Source organism: Talpa europaea (genome assembly GCF_964194135.1).
Source record: "Talpa europaea genome assembly, chromosome: 4".
Taxonomy (NCBI): Eukaryota; Metazoa; Chordata; class Mammalia; order Eulipotyphla; family Talpidae; genus Talpa; species Talpa europaea.
Window position 1 is genome coordinate 44,694,845 of NC_140070.1, and position 22,018 is coordinate 44,716,862.

A 22,018-nucleotide genomic window follows, 5' to 3' on the forward strand; every position below is an offset into this window, starting at 1 on the left:
GTTTTAGAATAATCATTCTGAGAGCAGGAAAACTGGTTAGGAGTCTATCAGATGAGTCTAGGCGAACATGATCCTATTTCAATTTGTACTGAATGGATTTTTCTTTTCCTTCATTATGATTGTGCTAAATTTTGGCATGATTAGCTAATAGGGAAAATGAAAAAAAAATGAGTAAAATGTATTCAGAAATTATGTTTGATATTTGATTGTTATATTGCAATTAAGATAAATTCTACAGGGAAATGAAAAGTTTTCCTGATGTAAAGGGATTAATAGCTTTAAATTGACAGTTTATAGTGTATATGATGCCAATAGCATATATAAAGGATCAATTGCGCTTTGCTGTTGAATTCTCCCAATAATTTGCCTAAAGTTAATAGTTAATTGAGATGAGTTTGAAATATGTGTTATAATCTCCAAAGGAACAACTGGAAACTCAGTGTATGTGATTAAGATGAAATATGAAAAATGAGTAACACCAAAAAAAGCAGAGGAGTAAAGTGTGTATAAGTCCAATGCAAATTAAAAAAAAAAAAATGATAGCCCCCCAAGTACAATTCTATCAGTATTCTTACGTACATTAAACAGATTTAACACCAGGGTTGCAGGACTAAAATTGTCAGGTTGGATAAAAATGCATAATGTGCTGGAAAGAGACACTTCAAAGAAAACAAAAAAACAAGAAAATATGTAAATGCCTTGAAAGCATTATGCCAGAATGTTAATCTTAAACTTTATGTTGAAAGACAAATATTTGGACTACCAAATAAGTTCTTTTTCTAAGTTGAAGACCTAATTTTAAGACTTACTACAGGCATTATAGTTAACAAATATTGAGGATTGACCTAAAGATAGACCACAGATTAATGGAATGAAAGAATCCAGAAATTGATGCATCTATATATATATATATATGTGTGTGTGTGTGTGTGTGTGTGTGTGTGTGTGTATGGTCAGCTTGATTTTGAATAACGATGTGTTGAAGTATTTCGATGAGAATAGCTTCAACAGTTGGTGTTAAAACAATTGAATAAATCGCATAAAAATTACTCAAATTGTTTTTCTTCTGAAACAACACAAAATCTGACCATGGGGGAGAAAAAGGTAAATTGGACTTCTTTAGGAAAAACAGTCCGATTGAAACAATTTGAAAATATGTATTTAGAATATTTAAAAAATCATTGCTACTCTATTACAGAAGACAGAAAATATGGTTTTAAAAAATAAACTGTTTCTAGGTCAGGTGGCGTAAACAAATGCCAAACTTTCTCTTGTAATGACACAAACTGGAGCAAGATTCAGGTATTTGATTTACTCTTTAGTAACATGTCAATAGGTAGTGGATCAGTTAAGAATACCAGCATTCAAAATGACATCTAATTAGAAGATGTGGATAGTTAATATTTTTATTTACTCTTGGTTTTTCTTGACTTAAATTCATTGTAGCTTGAAATGTGGAAGTGAACAGCAGTTCTCAGGCAATCCTGTGGCAGCTGAGGGGAAACTATAGAATCTAAGACTTAGAGAAGGGAACCTTCCTCTGATAGCCAGAGCTGTGTCCCTAGGGAGAGGAGGCACACATTATTGGATTTTTTTTGTTGTTGTTGTAGTTTGTTTTGTCCCCTGCCTGCTTCTATGCCATTGTAAAAGTAGCCATTTTCAAGCAAGAGGAAAAAAGCAATAGAATCTCTGAGAAACCAGAAAGTACTAGGGAGATGCTCAAGAATAGGTAACCCTGGAAAGTGAGCCCCTAAAGCTGTTCTTAAACTCCCAAGCTCACCCCTTACCTGCACATATGTGGGCTTAATTCTAATTAGCATTCTAAAGCTATTGATAATTGAGCTAAAGGGCCGAATCCTGCCTACTTCCCAGATGAATCAGTGGGTGACACACATAAGGAACAGATCTGAATAACAGTTCAGCCTTTGAAAATTTAATTGATATTCAAACCACACATCTAAAATGAATTGGGAATCACAGCCTGTACCTAATGAGGTTGGTGTCTGCTAAAATAAAAGTGTAAACTTTCCCCATAGGATTTCAAAAAGACCTAGAGTCTCATAATGTATTATTAAAAATAGAATGCAAGTAATTCTGATAGTAAAGAACCACAAAAACTTAGTTAACATGGGAAAAGACAATAATCAGATGCTAAGTACAGTTTGACAGATGTGAAAATTAGCTGACATAACTTATCTATACAGTATTAGTCAAATGAGCAGTCAACAAAGAAAAGTGAAAATAGATCTAGCACATACCCAAATAAGAAAATGCTTTGCAAATGAGAGCACTATATCCCTACAGATAAAGAAACTTAACCAGATGAATATTCAAATTATAAAAATCACTTAGACCTAATGTTTACTATTTTGTTAACTCTGCCAAATATGAGAATTTTGAGAAGAGATGGCTAGAAAATAGGATGAGGTTACATGTACCTTGCTTATGAACAGAATATTTTTTAAGTATTTCTAACCCAATTCATGCTTATATAAAATAGCATGCCTGGTTGTAGGAATGGCTCAGCATTAGGGAAAGTATAAATTAATTGAAAACTATCACATTAATGGCTTAAAGGAGAAATAGTGGCATTGGTACTATTATTATATGTCATTAGAATTAGTTCAAGTTTATGATTTAAGGAAACTGGCAAACTAAATGCAAGTGAACTTTTTTAAACAGGTAAGGGGTATCAAAATCTCTAGCAAATACCTTAATAATGACAACTGTGGTGACCCATTGTTATTAATCATTTTACCAGTGGTTTTAGTCATAACATAAGAACAGAAAAGAAACCAGGAAATTAAAAGTTTTCCTTTACAGGAAGAGACATTATTTTGTTAAGTTTTGCCCATGATATGTTATTTACATGGAAAATTCACAATTCATGGAGAACCAATAACACTGTAGTTGACCAATTTTTCTGAATTCAAGTAGACACATACATTTAAAATTTTTATACTACTTTTGATAGATTTAAGTGTAATACCAACATACATGTATCAAATTGTCAGTTTCTTTTGCCTTCTTGTAGTACCTCTGTATTCTTCTATTTTTCTGTTCAACAAAGAATTACTGGTCTTTATGTCTGAGTTGGCTATAACAAGATAGACTAAGAGCCCAAGCATCTATCTTCTGCAATATTAGCCAGAATTTAGCTTATAGAAAATGTCTGCAAGATTCCGGTAAATACACAGGGAGATAAGGGTATTTTTATGAGAGTATCTTAGTATTTTCTTTTGATAATGAAGTTAAAATAGTTAATTATACTATAATTGGGTAATATGGGTTATCTCAGTCACCTTGGTCATTAAGTTTGAAAGTGTTTTTGCATATTCCTTAGGCTAGTTTACAAGTTGCTTCATTCAGTAAATGTACCCAAGTTTTTTTGGCAAAAATATAATGTTTCATTCAAAGTATTATTGGAAAGTTAAAACTAATTTAGAATTCATATATCAATATCATGACAAATCTTGTCACTGGTTCAGTCTACAAAACAATTGTAATACCTGCTTGGAATTAAACTGATATGACATTAAGATTTTATTCTCTCTCCTTTAGAAAAGCCCCAGAATTGGGGCCTCCCTGGTGGCTCAAGAGGTTAAGACACAGCACTATGAAGCTATGTGCAGCCACTGTAGGAGTTCCATCCCCAGCCAGGGAGGTGACCCATATGGCACAGCAGACCTCTCCTATCTCACCCGTTGCTCCCCTCAGCAGTGTATTTCAGTCAGTCTGCTTCCTACTGCCCCCCACCTTTCTCTTGTATGCAAAAAAAAAAAAAAAAAAAAGAAAAGAAGCCCCGGAATTATTATTGTAAGCCTGTCATACTCATTACCAGTTACTGTGTTCCTTCTTTGGAGTATGTTTATATTGTTACGCCTAATTTTTAAAAAATTCTTAATTTATTTTTACTTATTTATGCAAATAAGAACTGGGGCTGGGAGGCTAACAGATGGATCTACTAAAATACACTGCTGAAGGGAGCAGCAGGTAATACAGGAGAGGTCTGCTGTGCCATGTGGGTTAGCTCTCAGGCTGCAGTGCTGATAGTGGAGACTTAACCCTGCGCTACCAGGGAGGCCCACTTATACCTAATATTAACTTTGCAAAAGAATTTGTATTATCAGCATTTTACAAACAAGGGAACTAATATCCTGTGAACTACATTTGTAGAAGATCGCTAGAAAATAAGCTGGAATTTGATCCCACATGTTTCTGACTTATTTTTTGCACAATGACAGACTTTATTAAATCTGGGAACATATCTCATGTGTTGAAGCTTTAATCCAGAAGATACAGTGAGCCATTATAGCTGCAAATAAATGCCTAAGATTGTTTACATGGTGCATAAATGTTAAACACATCAGTGGATCAATTTTCTTGTACCCTCTCATCAAGCAGATTTTTTTTCTACTTTGAATCATTGAAAGCTAATTAATTTAGCTTAGCAGAAGATATTCTAGCATTTACAAACACATACTTGAAAAGGAAATCTTGGCAGATATGCCCGCTCCCTAACGGCAACCTTTTAGAAGTCAGCAACAGACCTGCAGAGAACAGACATGTTTTCAAACAGTATGTTTTAAAGCTACTATGATGGAAAAAATGTTGAAATTAAAAAAAAAAAAAAAAACAACCTTTTGAAACTTTTTTCTCCTTCTCTCTGCTCTGCTCATTAAAATAGAGATACACAAACTTGTGGTATTTTTTCTTTATATATGTTGATATCTGAGAGAAACTAAATTTAAAGATAAATGTCAAATATATAAATCTTATGTGTTATTTTCTGTTTGATAACTACCACTACCAAACTTGATTCTTTGTTTAAAAAACACTCTTTTTAAATGAAAAACTGGGTTTGTTCATTTCCAAACTCCTATTCTTGAGATAGCCTAAGAAAATTAATAGTTTATGATCAAGAATTTCTTTATTTTAAATATTCAGTATCCCATTTTCTTTTGAACTGAGAATATATCATAAAATATTTTTGGCAGAATATTGTCATCTAATTTATGGAAACTTTAAAGCCTTAATTGCAGAGTAAGAAGAAAGACACCCTCCCCCAAATAAAAATGTAATGAACTACACAACAGACCATTTCTGTTACGCAAAAAATTGTATACAAAGGGAGGATAACAAGAAAAACACCTTGGTGGAGATTCTAACCATATGCTTACTTCTTAGTAAAGAGCAAGTATATATACAATTAACATATGTATCTTTTTATCATGAATTTATGCAAACATACATCCCATAGGAGTTATGCATCCTTATGTCTCTGTAGACGTGGCTGATTTCCCCCCCCCCATCATATATTCGTGTATTTGACTCTCAGGTAGGATAAGAATGAAGCATATCCCGAGGATAGGAAATTATTCATAATGCTTTAGGATGTAGGATAGAGACAGAAAGCCTGCCATTTCCTGACATAGGGGAAGATACACAAATATTAAAACATGTAGATATTAAAATTTCCTTTTTACTTAGTAAAAAAAGACAGTATGTATAGGAGTACTCCTAAGTTCTTCTTGGTCTCACTCTTTAAAAGGGAAATGCTGGTTTTACTGCATTAATAGGTGCTAATGATTTTTTATGGGGCTGATTGCTATCCATTGGTTCTGGCTGCATTCCACTTTCCTTTCCACCTAAATATGGAGCATGATGACCAGTAAGCATACACATTATCTGCTATATCATGTATTTAAAGTGGAATGGTTGAGTCAAATATTCAACTATACTGTTTTCTAACTTCAAGAATTATGAAAGAAATATATAATTTATAGTGTATTTTCAGAAAGAAATGCTAATGTATCTGAAAAACTGTACTTTGTAATCTTGTGCATAAGAAAATTTAATTTGGGACCCACTGTGTTCTTTGAAATTATCTATAGCCAAGAGGAGTTGGGGTGGATTGAGCCTTATTAGGGCCATAATCTACCTATGACTCAGTTACTACACACTCTAATTAGAGTAAGAGGATCACACATTCCTAATAAATTTGACAATATCAAAGAAATTGAACAACTTTAAAGCAATAAATCAAACTAGCATGAGGAAAGGGTCAGTATATTCTAAATCTATTTGTTAACAGTTTCACGTAGCAAAGAAAGTGACCAATTCTGTCAGACATTTTTAAGAATTTATACTCATTGGCACACTCTTTCAGTAGGTAGAAAAATTTATGAAACAAGAGTAACTGATTCTAAAATATAAAAGGCCAAAAGAAACCATTAAGAAAATGAAATGGAAGACTAAATGCAAGTTTAGATTATTTGCCATGCACGTATTTAAGAAAGGACTTGTATCCAAAAATATAAGGAACTTTTTATGAAACAAGCAAAAGACAAATAACTGGATTTTAAAGTGTGTGAGGGGGATCAAAGTCTTGCTGGGTGTTTTTAAAAAATACAAATTTTACTAAACATATTGAAGTTGAACACTTTTTCATCACTATGAATTGCAAATATGACCTACTACACCGCAACCAGAATAGCCAAATGTACAAGGATACACAAGATACCAGCTGTTGGTGAGAATGTAAATCAACTAGAAAACACACACTTCTAGTTAATGTAAATTTGACCCAATCTTGTGAGAAATGTGTTTTATTATATCCACTAAAGCCATATATACACATACTCTGATACTCTGATACAACATTTTCAAGGACATGACATTAACCCTGCGGATGGTTTTGCAGGTAATGGTCAGGAAGATACACGCCCTCCCTCTATTAAATTAGGTCTTAAAGATTAGTTTTCCAAATATGGCTTCTTTCATAGATATAAAAGATACACAATCTCTTAGTTATACCTGGATTAATCTAAAATACTATGCCTAAAGATCTATGCCTTTTTCTTAGCATAAGTTTGTTACCATGCCAGATACTTTATATACATTATCCAGTTTACTCATTAACTTATATGCTCAGCATAGTTTGTATCTCATTTTATAAATATCAAACTTGAGAAGCTGGTAGATTAAGTAATTTACCCAATGTTCCATAATTTATAAGTGGATATTTTAATGGATGAGTTGTGATTTTTAAAAACAGTCAAATATTTTCTTAAAATACAATATTCTGCTATTCTCTGCTTTACATAGTAAAACACTGTGCTCTATTTCAGTGTATAGTCTTTGCTATGACTTCTGGCCAGATGTGGAATCATATCCGTGGGCCTCCATATGCTCATAAAAACCCGCACAATGGACAAGTGGTAAGTGCAAACAACAACATTCTGAAATTTAATCTTGCTTATAAGAAAATAAGATGTTATGCTTAATATTTAGTAAGAAAGGGTTCTATTTCTAAATCTAAGTATGTTCTTCTCATTTACTTCCTCATGTTCATACACACATACACATTCATACAGTGTTGATTTTTTTCAGAAAATGTTTGTATGTGCAAAATCATCTTTCCAAAGGTCAATAAACTAGTTTATACTAGGCAAAAAAATCATCTACAAAAATAGGGAAAATGTCTTGATTTTTAGAAGGGTGATAGCTGCTCTAATGTTGATTTAAAAGTCACTGCACTTACTACATTAAATATATATATTAACTATTTTTTCACCTTTGTATACTGTTAGCACAATAATATATAATGCCACAAAAGGAAATAGGAACAGTTTGTAGTCAGTATCCCATTAATGGTAAATTTCATTTTCTTAAAAAAGAATTAATTGAAACATCGTTGAAAACCCTCATAGTCATTGTATGGACTGCTCAGAACAATTTACCACAAATTAAAAGTAACATGCAGTTGTCACCTTTTTCCCTTTGAGAGATGGGAAATACTGTGATAGATCAACTTTTAAAAATGCAGTTTTTCAGGCTTAATATTAGGTTAATTACTGAAAAATGTACTTTTCCCATTTTAGAAAATATACAGAATTTACGATAATAAAATGTCAGCATCCCCATAAACCCATCACTAAATTGAATTCCAAATTAGTTTCATTTATTCTCACTTCTTTCTACCTGCTGTTAGATTCCTTTCAGTTAAATACCCAATATCACTTCATATTCTGTAAATATCCCTAAAAATAAGGTATTCTTAAAAATCATAACCACAGTACCAGTCATTTCTGTAATAACTTTTTATCCTAAAATTATAGTTCTGAATGAAATAAAATTATATAGAAAATATAAATTCTCTAAATATATAGTATAAGCTTATAAATTTATTCTTTGTTGCTTACAGGTCGTTAGCTAACTTTAATTTTAACAATTATTTCTTCCTGTTTTGTGATAGTGATACTCTTTGAGGAACTGTGACCTATAGGGATATAATTCACTTTATTCATTACATGTTCCTGGGGTTTTAGGGCTTGCTACATATTATGTTAGTCTCATTTCAGTGATCATTTTAAGATTACAAGGGTATGGAGCCAAAGTTGGTGTCTAAATAATCAGCTGCCATAGTAATTCTGACATGGTTTTATGTTGTACATATATACTCTTGAAATCTCACTATTTAAAAAAAGTTAGAAAACTATTATAAAAGTAACTGGAAGTAATTATTACTTAATAAATTATTCCTCTACCTTAAGTCTTTACACAAATGTAATCTTCTCAATGAGGCCTTTCCCGACCATCCTATTAAAAGTGTAGCCCTTCCCAACTCCCTAAAGTTACTAACTCCCTTTTCTGTTTTTTTCCTCTGTGCCACTTAATCACCTTATAATACAGAGTATATTTTGTCTTATTTTTGTCTCTCGTTTGTCATGACCCCAGTAGGATATAAGTGCCTGACAGCATGCTTTTTTAATCTGTGTCTGTCACTGATGGCATCCTATTACATCAGGAAGTGCCTGGTATAGATATCTAGTCTTTGTGTTAATGACACAAATGTAATTTACGAAGTCTCAATTTTTACTGTCTCTTAATATTTCTCTAAAAGAATATTCCTTAGGTAAAATACAGTAAGCATTGCTCATTATTAAATCATATGGAAAATTAATAAACATTCTTATGAAATGTTTAACATGTTAGGAAAAGAAAAAAAATTGCCTTTTATTCTTTCGTGTTCTTATCTGGAACCCCTATAACAAAGTACAGGTTAGAATCAAGAAAAGGTTTAGTAACATGTGTACCTAATTATACATGAGAGCTACCCATTGAGAAATGAGTAACTCTCAAAGTTAGGCCTCAGGTTAAATACTGTCTTTAGCTAAAGACAGAAAGTTGTTTAGGAAAGGTCAGTTGTGTGTCACGAAGAAGAATTTAGCAAAAGTAAGGTTTATTGTGCAGATTCAAGGCAGTAGCTAGCTTTTCCATTGAAAAGAGTCTAAAGTTTTCTGCAGGTGTTATTTTTGTCCTTTCTGGCAGAGAGGAGGAAGGAGAACTTTCCAAATTTTGTCCAACTTGTAGGCTTCAAGTTTTGGTACCAGACTTCTTTTTTGAAAACTTTAGGCCACTTAATGAATAGTCCTAAAGCATTCCAAGATTACAGTGATAATATTAATATAGTCAGTTACCAATTAGATTGGAAACCGTAAGGGATTTCTTGCCTATTGTCATTTTACTTTCCAACCTGGTACCTCTACTTTCAGAGAAAGTCAGTGTTACCCTCTCTGTGGTGGACCTTGCCCCCTAAACATATGCTATATTCTGCTTCTTTTATTCTGGGAATGTCCCTATTTCAATAAAATTATATACATTCTTCAATCTCAAGTTGCCATTGCGCTAAGATACACTCCTTTTTAATTACTTTGGAAGTTCTCTTTTCCTTTACATATTTATAAACATGTAGTTCTTCTATTTATATAATCCACACATTCTTTTCTAGAATCATTTTTTAATGTTTCAGATAACCCATTTTTGTCAAATCTTTGAACAAAAACTTCTCTTAAGCTATTTTTCATCTTTACAATTGGCATATAGCTGTTCCTCAATAAATATTTTGTTAAATGATTAGGACTCATACTAGGAGATTTGTTTCTCATCGTGAATTTTCTTAATTCTTCTAATTCTTTTCTCCTCAATGATCAGAATAATAGGTACAACAGCTAACTGCTAATTCAGCACAAATCAATTAATAACCTTAATGTGATAAGGTTCACATTAGATGAGTTTTAATTGATATAGAAAAGTTTTTAATGCCTCCATACATTTATGATTAGGCAGCGATTAGCATTGACCTTAGGAAACCCCCTGAGAACCAGAGAAACACATTAATAAAATTTTCTGCACTTTTAAAAAGAATCTTTTTAAAGATTTTTAAAGACTTTTAAAGAATCTTTTTAAAGACTTTTCTTTTGTATATACATGCATCTAATCTTGAATATACTTTTCGTAGCTTTTCAACACCTTAAACAACATTGATAGAAATGGTGCTATTTTAAGGCAATATCAAGCTATTATAAAAGATGAGTTTTTTTCCCCACTCTGCATAACTTTGTATACTACAAATATATTTTCTTATGTTTGAAAAAGTATCAGAATTGGAGAGAAATCATAAACATTTTGGAAATAAAAGAACTTCTTGTTGCAGAGACAACTGCATGAGGATACTCTTGGACAAGAGATGTGGATACAATTGGCTGTTAATTACTAAGCAGTCTTTTAACTTGCCTATGAAACACTGGGGAATGGGCAGAAGAACTTTGTGTACAGCTCTTTTTTGTTTTGCATTTTAGCATAATTTAGCAAAACTTTCTCTCCTGCATTTTTATATTCATAATGTCAGCATATACTAAAACAGGACTGTGGTATAAGTCGTTTTAATGAATTTATTTGCATAATAACGTGTTTTCATGGTACTGTAACAATAGATTAACTTTGCTTTATAATATGAAAGTGTTATACTTCAAACTATAATTATTTATTAGCATGATAATAGTGTTTTTCTTTATAATAGATGTGTTTAAATTTCAAGATACCTGAAATTTAACATTATCCTTTTTTGATAATTTTTGGGTTTTTTTTTCCTATTTTTTTATTAGAGAAACATTGGTTTACAACACTATATATGATTGAGATATAGCAGATCTTTGTAATTTGAGCTGTATGCATTTCTAAAGAGATACTCTCAAAAATCCTACTTGGTAGTAAATTTAATGAGGCTATTTACCTTTGTTAGTGGTTTAGAATATAGAGTGACAAAGCCAGTGCCTTAATAATATAAAGGAATTTTATAAATTTGTCCTTAATTCTTGATAACATATATTAAATAGAATAAGGTATATGATTGTAATTTTTATTTTTCATAATCATAATTGAATTATATTTACATTTATAGACTTAATTATAGGTAACCCATATTCAGCCAACTGAATTCTAATTTTTGTTCAGTTTTCTAAATTGATTATATAAATGTGTTGTAATGCAACTCTGACTTATACTAGATTTGAGAAGAAGTATTTCTGAGTTCGTTAATGTGAATTAATTTTTGTAAATACTTTAGGATTGCATTATCAAAGGCCCTATGGCTCCAGGAAATCTTTCAAGTTATGGTATCTAAATAGAATTCTGAAAATGTTAAAGTTGTGTAGTTTGCCAGCTTTCTCAATTTTTAAGTTTTTAATGAGATTTGGCATTAAAACGTTTACTGTTAACACCTTTTAAATATAAAACCAGGGCCTCCCTGGTGGCACAAGGAATTAAGCTTCAGCAATATGAAGCTATCCGCAGCTACTGCAGCATGAGTTCAATCCCTGGCTATGGAGGTGACCCACATGGTGCAGCAGACCTCTCCTCACTCGCCTGCTGCTCCCCTCAGCAGCGTATTTCAGTAGATCTGCCTGTTCTGCTCCCCACTCTCTCTCTGGTGAATCCTCTCACCTCCGCCCCGCCATACCTCTGGCCTACACCCCAGCTCTTGAATGCATAAATAAATAAACCTTTAAAAATAAATATAAAACCATGTAATTACAAAAGATTTTTTTTCCCAGACTGACATTTTCATTGAAGGCATTGATTTAATTTAGATTAGTATTATTGATGTCTTAAAATTTAAATTATGTTTAATATTTTTAAATAAACAGTGCTGTAGTAATTAGCTATGTATATGGGAAAAGTGAATCTTGACAGTTATCAAATACCATAAGTATAGATCCCATTGGAATTGTGGAGGTAAATATGAATTGAAAAAATGCTACATTGAAGTACATTAAAATTAGGAACTCATCAGAAGACACCGTGAGGAATGTGAGAAGGCAAGTCAGGGTTGAATTTGGAATATGTATGCCTTACAAAGACTTAGATTCAGATTGTATAAGAAATTATTACAAATTAGTAAGTGATAGGCAGTACAGTGGAAAAATTACTGGGGAAGACAATCATGCTCCTTCTGAAAAGAGGCTAACCAAACAATCATTAAACATATCAAGAAATTTTACCTTGCTGGTTAAGAAAATAAAAGTTAAAACACAGAATGGTATATAACAGAGGTTAAAATCATTAACACTGATGACATGCAGTTTCAGTAATTAGATTTTAAATTAGTTCAGCCTGTTTAGAAATGACTAGTATGCCTATGATCCTGAAATTTTATTCCATAGGGTGTACCCAGGAGAAGCATATATATCCCACTATAATTTATGCAACAGTAACTACTACTAATTAAATAAGGATGAAAGCTAATGAAACCCCCATAATCTTGCAAATGTAATCCTTTTAAATTTTATGGATAAGGCCTAAATTAAGACCTTGGGAGAGCTAAAGATATGGATGGCCAGGTATAGATCCAGAATGTCTAATTCATCCAAATATTTTTCAAATGTACTTTTTCTTCAAATTTTTGCTGTTAAAATTTACTTTCTGATCATAAAAATTGATAAATATTCATGGAAATATCAAAATCTTAACAGCCACCAATAAATGTTACTACTTTCTGTTTCTCATCAAGGAGAGAGATTATGTAAATAAGCAAGTTGTCTATAAATAGGTTTTAGGTTAAAGAAAATACTGTTGCATTAAACTACAAAGCTATGAGACTATGAAATGCATAATCATTAAAAACCAGGCTAGTCATCCAAAATATAAGCATAGAACTTAAGAGGCCACTGAGAATTGAATGCCCTTTCCCTACAGCATGTAGAAACCACATACATTTGATCTGCCTACACACAGATTAACAAGCTGATGCTAAAGAAAGATGACAGTCAAGCAGAAGTAGAGAGAGATTTTCAGGGTTAAAATAGTAACATGTGCTTGATGTAACTCTGTCTTCCTTCTTGTTGAAATAGGACCGATTCCTCAAAATTAAAAACTGGCAACAGAATAATAACGTAAAGCTAATTAATTAAACCTAAATACCAAAGTACAGGAGGCACTTGGAAAGGCATTACTTTCTTACATTGGTGGATTCAGCTATCAGAGAAAGCCAACCAGACAATGAAATGCAGGTGCAAGTGGTAAAAGTAAGATGCAGTGCACTGAAGTTTTTTTTTTTTTTTCCCCCTAAAAGAAATCACAGAGGTGTGTGTTGGGGGGGACTTGGTGAGAGGATTCTCCACAGAGAGAGTGGAGAGCAGAACAGGGAGATTCTACTCAAATACACTGCTGAGGGGAGCAGCAGGGCAAGACATGAGAGGTCTGCCATGCCATGGGGGTTAGCTCCCTGGCCTAAGATCAGGCGCACACCACAGTGGCTGGTGATTGCTTGATAATGCTGAGACTTTATTGCGCCACCAGGGAGGCCCAGTGCACCGAAGTTGTAAGGAGAGGTACACTTGCAGATTGTTTTGCTATAGCTACCAATAGTATTGCTAATTGTATTCTTTTTTAGTAATTCCAAAGCAGAGAAAAATCTCATGAACAAGATACCATGCTCTAAAAAAACAGCAGCAAATAGTACTCAGAATGCTTAACACATTGTAGAAAACTTTTTAAGGCATTATCTTTATCTTGTCAACAATTTTGAAGGAAAAAGCATAAAAAATGTGTACATAAAATATACCCATTGGAAATTATTTTATCCTTAATATACATTTTAACATTCTTACATAGAGATGGACAGATAATTTTTCCCCTTTAGATTTTCTAAGTTTGTTATTGATGGTTTGCCAACAATGCTATATTTTGAATTGTGTTTTCCAGAAATGGTATGTATTGCAGTCCTCTGAACTATTCATTCATACTACCTAATCATTTTACAATTAATGGTGTTTACTTAGGGTAACTTGTCATAATTTGTGGCCATCAAAACAATGATACATATTGGACCTCTTGTCAACTCTGAATTCTAGCTTTAAGTCAGTTTTCTAACTGGTCTGAGTTAGCTGGATCAGACTAAATTAAAGAGAATGGAGTATGTGGTTGGGTCTTCATTTAGCTTCATTTAGCTGTGGTTGGGTCTTCATTTGTAATGGTGGTGACATTACTTTATTATGTATTAATTATGGACCCTATAACCAACCACATTTACAAGCCCCCAACATTCTAAAATGTGTAACAGAGTAAGTTTCACAGCATTGAAGTTAAATGTAAATGAATACAGAGAATGTAAAGAAAATTAACAGTGCAGGCAGTATGATGCTGTGCTGATTTGCAAGTTTATTTGTTTATCACTATTAAGATGCTATATAATTGCACAAGTCAAGTACTAATGGCCTACTTAACAGCATGAAAGTCATCACAAAAGCAGTCATTATCATGTAGCTAAAGGGAAACTATATAACTATATGGTTACATAGACATAAAGACATTTTGTGTTGAAAAAAATAATTATCTTGATGGAAATGAATTCAATGTAATAAAGCTTGTTTTTAAGTTATAACTCCCAACACAAATAAATGTATTCTCTTTCTGTTCCAAGATTTGGCTTTAAGCTCGTCCCTGAGGATTGCCACGACATATAAATCAAAATTTTCAGTGCCATATAGTTCACAGTGCACATGCAAAAGCATTTTAATGCAAAATGGCAGGCTGCTAATTTAATCTAGAATTTTTCATTAATGAACCAGTTTTTCCATGTCTCAGACTACCATAATAGTTTTACACTTTTTATGCCTCATGGATTTTATATATGTTAGATCCTGGAGGAACATATTTTAGTAATAAGTTGAATATTTTTAACTTTTTTTAAACAAAATACAATTTTGAATAAAAATGATTATAAAGATTTCAGTTATAATCTTCATACTACTGGCAAAGAGAATGTAGTGAAATTTTTAAGCAAAAAAATCAGAAGGGCAGTAATAATTGATATACAGAAAACTTATAGTAGGGTTTGGAGGACTCTGCCCTTCTCTACTCATTCTTTTATTTTTCCATCAAATAAACTCTTGCTGAGGGCCTATTAAATGTTAGGAACTATACTTGCTTTTATGGTACAGATATATCGTGGAACTCGTAGACTATTGGAGAGATGTATAGTATAAAGTGGCTAAATCTTAGTCATTAATTTCCTGTTTATTACGGAATTTTACAGGATATTAGAAACTACTGCTATGGCCTTTGATCTTCTTTATTTTGAATTTTGCCTTTCATTCAATTTTTAAATTTTTGTCTAATTGGCCTTTGGTAAACCCTTTCCCTTATCACTATCATCTGTTGTTACTCTTCTATGCCTTCTCCCCACCTGATTTTGACTTTCTTTGTCACAATTAACCATATGTACTTTTGATTCTAAATTCTGACTGCTCTTGATTACCAATATCTGGAGCCAACGCAGACTGCTCCTGTTTTTCTTCCTTTCAAATGTTGCTGCTTATGATAGGGAATTAATTAAGAAGAAGGACCTTGTGATTTGAGATTTACCTCCTAGCAAAGCACTTCACACATGATTAAAGAAATAATAGCTGAATAGATGAATAAATCTTGCAAATAGGAACTGAAGTTATATTTTTAGCCTGTATCTGGAAAAAAGGAATCATAAGGTTTGTTTGTATTTTGTAATTAAAACCTTGAAAGCACAGAGGAATATAGAACTACAAAATGAAAATGTGTTTTAATATGTCAAGCAATCTAATACAATTAATTATTCTTTCTGAAAATCTAGAAGAGATTCTGAGAATCAGAGAAGAAAAAGGAAATATAAAAATAGATCCTCCCACAGAGAAAGGAATAAATTGCATGCTAATTCGTTCATATTGTTTCAACTTTTTTCATAATTCTTGAAAATTTAGTATATGGAAAGAGTAATGTACCGGATTAGATCTCTTAAAAACCAAGAAAGTTATTTTCATCCTATCAATAAATTGAGTACAATTATATTTAGTATAATTCATAATAAGTAAATTTGTACTGGTTTGAATAGAGCATTCTAGAGTTATCTTTATTACCTAGAAAGACCATGTAAATCTCAATAATGGAATATTTAACTTCCAAGTATATTTTGATCCTGTATAGTACTAATCAATGATTTAAATATTTTCCATAAACTTGCATGAATTAACATTCAAAAATTGTTTCAGTATTCCTATTATCTATATCACACACATCTTTATATGTGATTTATGCCTTTTTTTCCCTCCTTCCCTTTTTTTAACCACCACATGGCTTATATAACACAAATATTTACAAAAAAGAACCAAAATATACTATACCCCTCATCTTTAAAAATGCCATAGTATGATTTGGTCATCTTGTAGACCAAATTGTACTTTAGTTAACAAATGAGTCCTAAAATTTCAAAATAATTAATAACCCAGAAGGGAAGCAATGGATATACATTGGAGAAATATAGTATTTTACATAATTCATGCTGAATATTTTAAACTAACAGTAGATCTCCACCTTCCCCATTTTCTCTCAAGCATTTCCTTCCTCCTAAATATTGAACTTTTGGCCTTATTTTAGCTAAATAATAAAGTAGCCTAAAGCATTTATTAGGATAGGATTTAGGAAGAAACCTGAGTCAGATGTATTTTATTTCTTTTAATTCTGGTTTTCAATGAATATGTAAAGTCTTTTATTAGAATATTGTAATCTTGGAATGATACTCCTTTTATCTGTAGCTCTAAAAGCTTCTTCCTCTGTCCTAGTTCTAGTGTCACTTTTTTATAAAATACTTTATCTCCCTGGATGAATGTAAAGCTCTATTCTGAATGGCCATGGTAGTTTTATGTCTTATTCCTTTTAATTTTATAGCTTTTTTCATAATCATATCACCTAATAAAATAAAGATATCTTGACCACCAGTTCATATTTTCTCATCTTTATAATTCTCTATAGAAGTATACAGAATTTTTTTTTTTAAGTAGTAAAATTTTAGAGACTATTATTAGACTATTAGAGACTACTCAGAGCCCAAATGGTGCTGGAAAGCAGCATCAGATGAATGGGAGTGACTGACCCTCACCCTCAGAATTTTGGGCCTCAGTTTATTTTATTTCCACTGTTTGTAAAAAATTGAGGTTACTTTAATAGCACTATAAATTAAGGGAATAGTTGAATGAATGAGCTAAAGAACATGCACACAAAATGGCTAGACCTAGTGGATTATATACATTTTAATCTTTGTTTAGGGTGATGTTGCTGGCTGTGTTAACATAGCTAGAAAATGCCAATGTTTACAGTAATCTGTGGAAGTGCTTTAAATTAATTTTTTTCTGCTAACTAGGATACCAATCAATGACTACCTTCAATGTCGAGGATTTTTATTTATGAAATTATTTCTAACTATATATAATAATAGCTAGTTTATTTAATAATTTACCTTGCATAGATTAAATTTTAGTATATGTAAACAAACAATTTCAACTTGGAAGGTTTTGGACCTATCCAAGATACATATAATTTGGACTCTTCAAACCTTGTTGAAATAGTTATTTTTAAACATTTTGTGGTATATATAATAACTTAAAATCATTGCTTGCTCTACTATAATTTATAAACTTTCATTTTATCCCTGTAACTTAAAAAAAAAGTTGAAATTTATAATATTCAAAATAAGCCTAATTCCTAAAGTGAATTTTATAATTGTTGTACTAGCAAAGTGGCTGTGTTAAAAATGTAAATGCTTTGATTCTCTCCCAAAGAAACAATGTGAAAAGCAACATTTTATTTCTGCCAAGAAATGAAATTATTGTGTCCTACACCAAATCATGTAAGAATGTGTTAGAAGTTCTAAAAATTAAATACTGTTTTTTATTTCACTAAAAGAATAAAAATATTTTTTACAATAAGGAAACATTATGACATGAGTTTTATATGTATTTTGCCTAGCTAATATTTTGTCTGAAATTTGATTTGCAATTTGTACTTATTAAGTATTTAAGTTTTAGGTTCAAAATGTAAATTGTAAATCTTTAGCAGTGCTTTTCACATTATGTGAGACTGTATCACACCACTGTGTTCTTTCCTGAAGTGTGTAGCATTCAGGTTCAATTAAACTGAATATGCAGACGAATATCTGCAATTTCTTTTCATATACTCACAATTACATGGAACCGAAAAGGTACATGTTGAGAAACTTAGTAGCATCTAAAATTGTGTAAGATTGCACATATAGGACAATACCACTTTCTGTTTTTTAAGAGCCCTACAGATTATCATACAAACTGTCTTAGGCCTTATATATGAACATGAAATGCCCACATACTGTTGTAGTAATTTCAATAGAACCTAAATTGTTTGGAATTGTTATAATCACAATAAATTTGTGACTGAGAAGTTATAAAGCTGACGTTTTGATATTTGAGATATGTTGTCCATACAATTTCCTCATTTTATGTGAAAATTCATTGTTTATGCCTTTTGCTATGTTGTAGCTTCATTATAATCTCATGTTGCTTATATTTTAAGTTTTGACAACTAGAAACATTATTTCTATCTAGTTTGCTTATTGGTTAATATAATCAGTTCTCCACATACGGATCATCTTCAGGATATTTTAAACAACTAACAGGTATATTGAAATACAATTTAAATATAACTAACAATCATTTAACCATAATAACGCGTCACTGAAGTATAATTTACACTTCATTACTGAATATTAGGTCATTGGTAAAGTCATTCTCATTTTTCTCCACTTCTGTTCATCATAGTTTGAGAACCTTTCAAACCATTCTCTCTTTCTACAGCTTTGTGTTAGTAAAGCTCCTTGAAATTTTTAAATTTTAAAATACCTTGAAATTTTATGTACCGAGCTATCATTAAACACAATCTATAATAATGTCTACCTTTATTTTTTTTTTCTAAGATTTATTTATTTATTTATACAAGCACTGGGTACAGTCAGAAGCGCGTGAGGGTGAGAGAATTCACCAGAGCCAGAGCTGGAAACAGAACAGGCAGACCAACGAAGTACACTGCTGAGGGGAGCAGCGAGCGGTAGGAGAGGTCTGCGCGCCATGTGGGACCCTCGCCTGCGCCCGGGGATTGAACCGGCGCTGCAGAGGCTGCGGGCAGCTTCACAGCCCAGCGCTCAAGCACTGCACCACCGGGGAGGCCCTAAAGTATGCCTTTAAGAGAGATAATTGGTCTGATATGTGACTTAAAAGTGCTACCTGTGAAAAATAGTGCATACTAATACAACCTGCCCACCTCTCTATACAAAGATCTATAGTTGGACATCTATCCATAAAGAAAAACAGCTCTGGGAGACATCTAGAATCCTCTTAGGATGTTTTAGCAACACAATGGACAAAAAAGAGAAGAAAGCTAGTTTCACTTTGACTGCATTGTCCCAAATCCCAAGCCAGCCCAAAAAGGAAGTTCCCAACTAGAAAGAGTCTCCCACACATAGACGGGAAAAGCAAGGTGACTGACCAGCTTGTTAACCCATTCAGAGTACTGAACATATATCTGTTTCACCCCACCCAGACAAATGAACTGGCTAGGTTCAACGAAGAAGAGACTATTAGTAGTATAAACACAGTAGTAACAATTACAGTTCACAGAGACCAACTTAGATTACAGATTCAGTAGATTTCACCACTGATGAAGTCAACAGTCACCACAGAACTCTTGCTAAAACCCTGTAGTTTTCACCCTGCAGCTATTTGCTGTCACTGATGGTAGCCACTTGAATCTTCCCTATCTCTTACCTGAGCCCAGAAGGTCCAAGCACCTCAGTTGTGTAAATGCAGGAGACCAGATTCCTGGAAACCTACCTGCTCCCCCATCCCACATCTTTTGTTAAACCCCGAAACCTCACCAGTAGCCATCCAGGCCTCTGCAGCTGTAGAAGTGCAAGATGGAAATCGACTGAATTCCGTTCATTCCTGTAGGAATGTAGGCATCACACCTGTAGTCAATTCAAGCTTCTGGAGGTAATAGCAACTCCACTGTGCTTGTACCTGCAAGTGAAACTCTTCTACTGAAATCAGCCTGTAAAGTTTGAAAGAGGTGGCTCCTTTTCAAAAGCTCAGGTATCTACTTAAATGCACCATGATCACAAAGATTCAGAGAAATGTGACTTCAACAAAGGACTACAATAACCTCTTGTAACTTGCCCCAGAGAAATTCAGGAATTGTCCAACTAAAAATTAATTGTTCTAAAGGTGATCAGAGGGTAAATTGAAAATGATTTAGTGATTTTGGAAAACAATATAGAAACAGAATGAGAAGTTCAAGACATAGAAAACATAAATCAGTCTGAAATTTTGTTGAATGTAATAGAGACTGTACTAAAAAATTCAGTAGAGAGCTACAAAGCAGACTTGACCAAATAGAAAGAATCCGTGATGTAGGTCAATTGGAATTATCCAATCAGAGGAGCAAAAGAAGGAAAGAATGAAAGGGAATAAAGAGAACCTACAGAATTCTGGGATACCTTCAAGAAAAATAATATACTGATCATTGGCATCCCAGAAAACGAAGAGACAAAAGGATAGAAAAGGATAGTTATGTTCATTTGACATAACTAGCGACCCAAGGCAGGACTAGAAACCACGTAAGGATATGAGAGGAGCTGGAATCTGGCCCCACCAGAGAACTTCTCCACCGACAATGGTGGGGAATTGGGCTCCCAATAACAGGATTATCAGACTCAGTGGCAATATGTGAGACATCAGAATGGATGAGACAGTCAGTGTGAATAAGGAGGCACAGAACCCTGAGGCCACACTTGTCTGGAGAAAACAGGATAGTCTCCTGTACCATAGGAATTTCCATAATCAAGGATTTGGGAGAACCACTCCATACACATGCCCTACAAGAGGTTCCTGAGGCATTTTTTTCTTGCTACCAGCCTGGTTTACTGCACTCCAGGTGTGCAGGTCCTCACCCAGAAAAAGGGCATAACTCGTGGGCCAATCATTGATTTATGGTGTGTAGTGAAGGTGGAATTGGAATAATCAGGACAAGGGAGGGAGACACGAGGAGAGAGGTAGTAGTATATGAGTGGAATGTGGGTGGGGTGGGCGCCCTTAAGGAGAATGATTACTATATAAAGATGACTGATGTAAAATATGAAAAAAAAAAACCTGCGCATGAATGAAAAACAAAAAAAAAATTGAAGAAATAATAACTGAAAATAATGCAAACCTGGGAAGAGATTGGACATTCATCATCATGAAGCTAATAGGTCACTCCAATATTTCAATCCAAAGAGCTTCTTTAAGTCACAGGAAAATAAGCCTGTCCAAAATCATGACCAAAAAAAAAAAAAAATTAAAAGTGGCAAGAGAAGAAAATCCTTTCATACAAGGTAACCTCCCTCCAGAAGGCTATAAAACAGATATGTCAGTATAGACTTTCAGGCCAGAGAAGAATGGATTGATTTAGTCAAACTGAAAATACTTTACCCACTGAAAATTGCTCTTCAAAATTAAAATGGAGATGAAGACTTTCCCTAGGTAAACATCAGTTGAAAGAATTTATTACCATTTGACCAGTCTCTCAGAAATTCTGAAATTTATTCTGCAAGTTAAGCCAAAGGAAGCTAATCAATAACATGAAAATACATAACCATTCAGATGGATTTTTGAAGAAGGAAAATTTATAGAACTTTAAGTAGACTAACTTTGTAAAGTCAAAGAGGACTAAAAGTCAGAAATGAAAGAGGAGTCATTATAGCTCCTAGCATAGAAATAAAAGGAGAGATAATATGAATAATTTTATACCAATAAATGGGTTTTCTTAGAGTAGTGGATAATCTTAGAATATACAACTTTCCAAT

At 32.9% G+C, this 22,018-nt stretch overlaps 1 protein-coding gene across 1 annotated transcript in view; it reads left to right on the top strand.

Moving 5' to 3' along the window:
- Positions 1-22,018, top strand: part of TUSC3 (tumor suppressor candidate 3) — a gene marked incomplete at both ends in the record, with an annotated part of 150,900 nt that overhangs the window by 84,932 nt on the left and 43,950 nt on the right. The window contains one exon of the mRNA XM_084232025.1: positions 7,131-7,220. Within this exon, the coding sequence (XP_084088151.1) occupies positions 7,131-7,220 (90 nt within the window). The remainder of the gene's footprint in view (positions 1-7,130; positions 7,221-22,018) is intronic.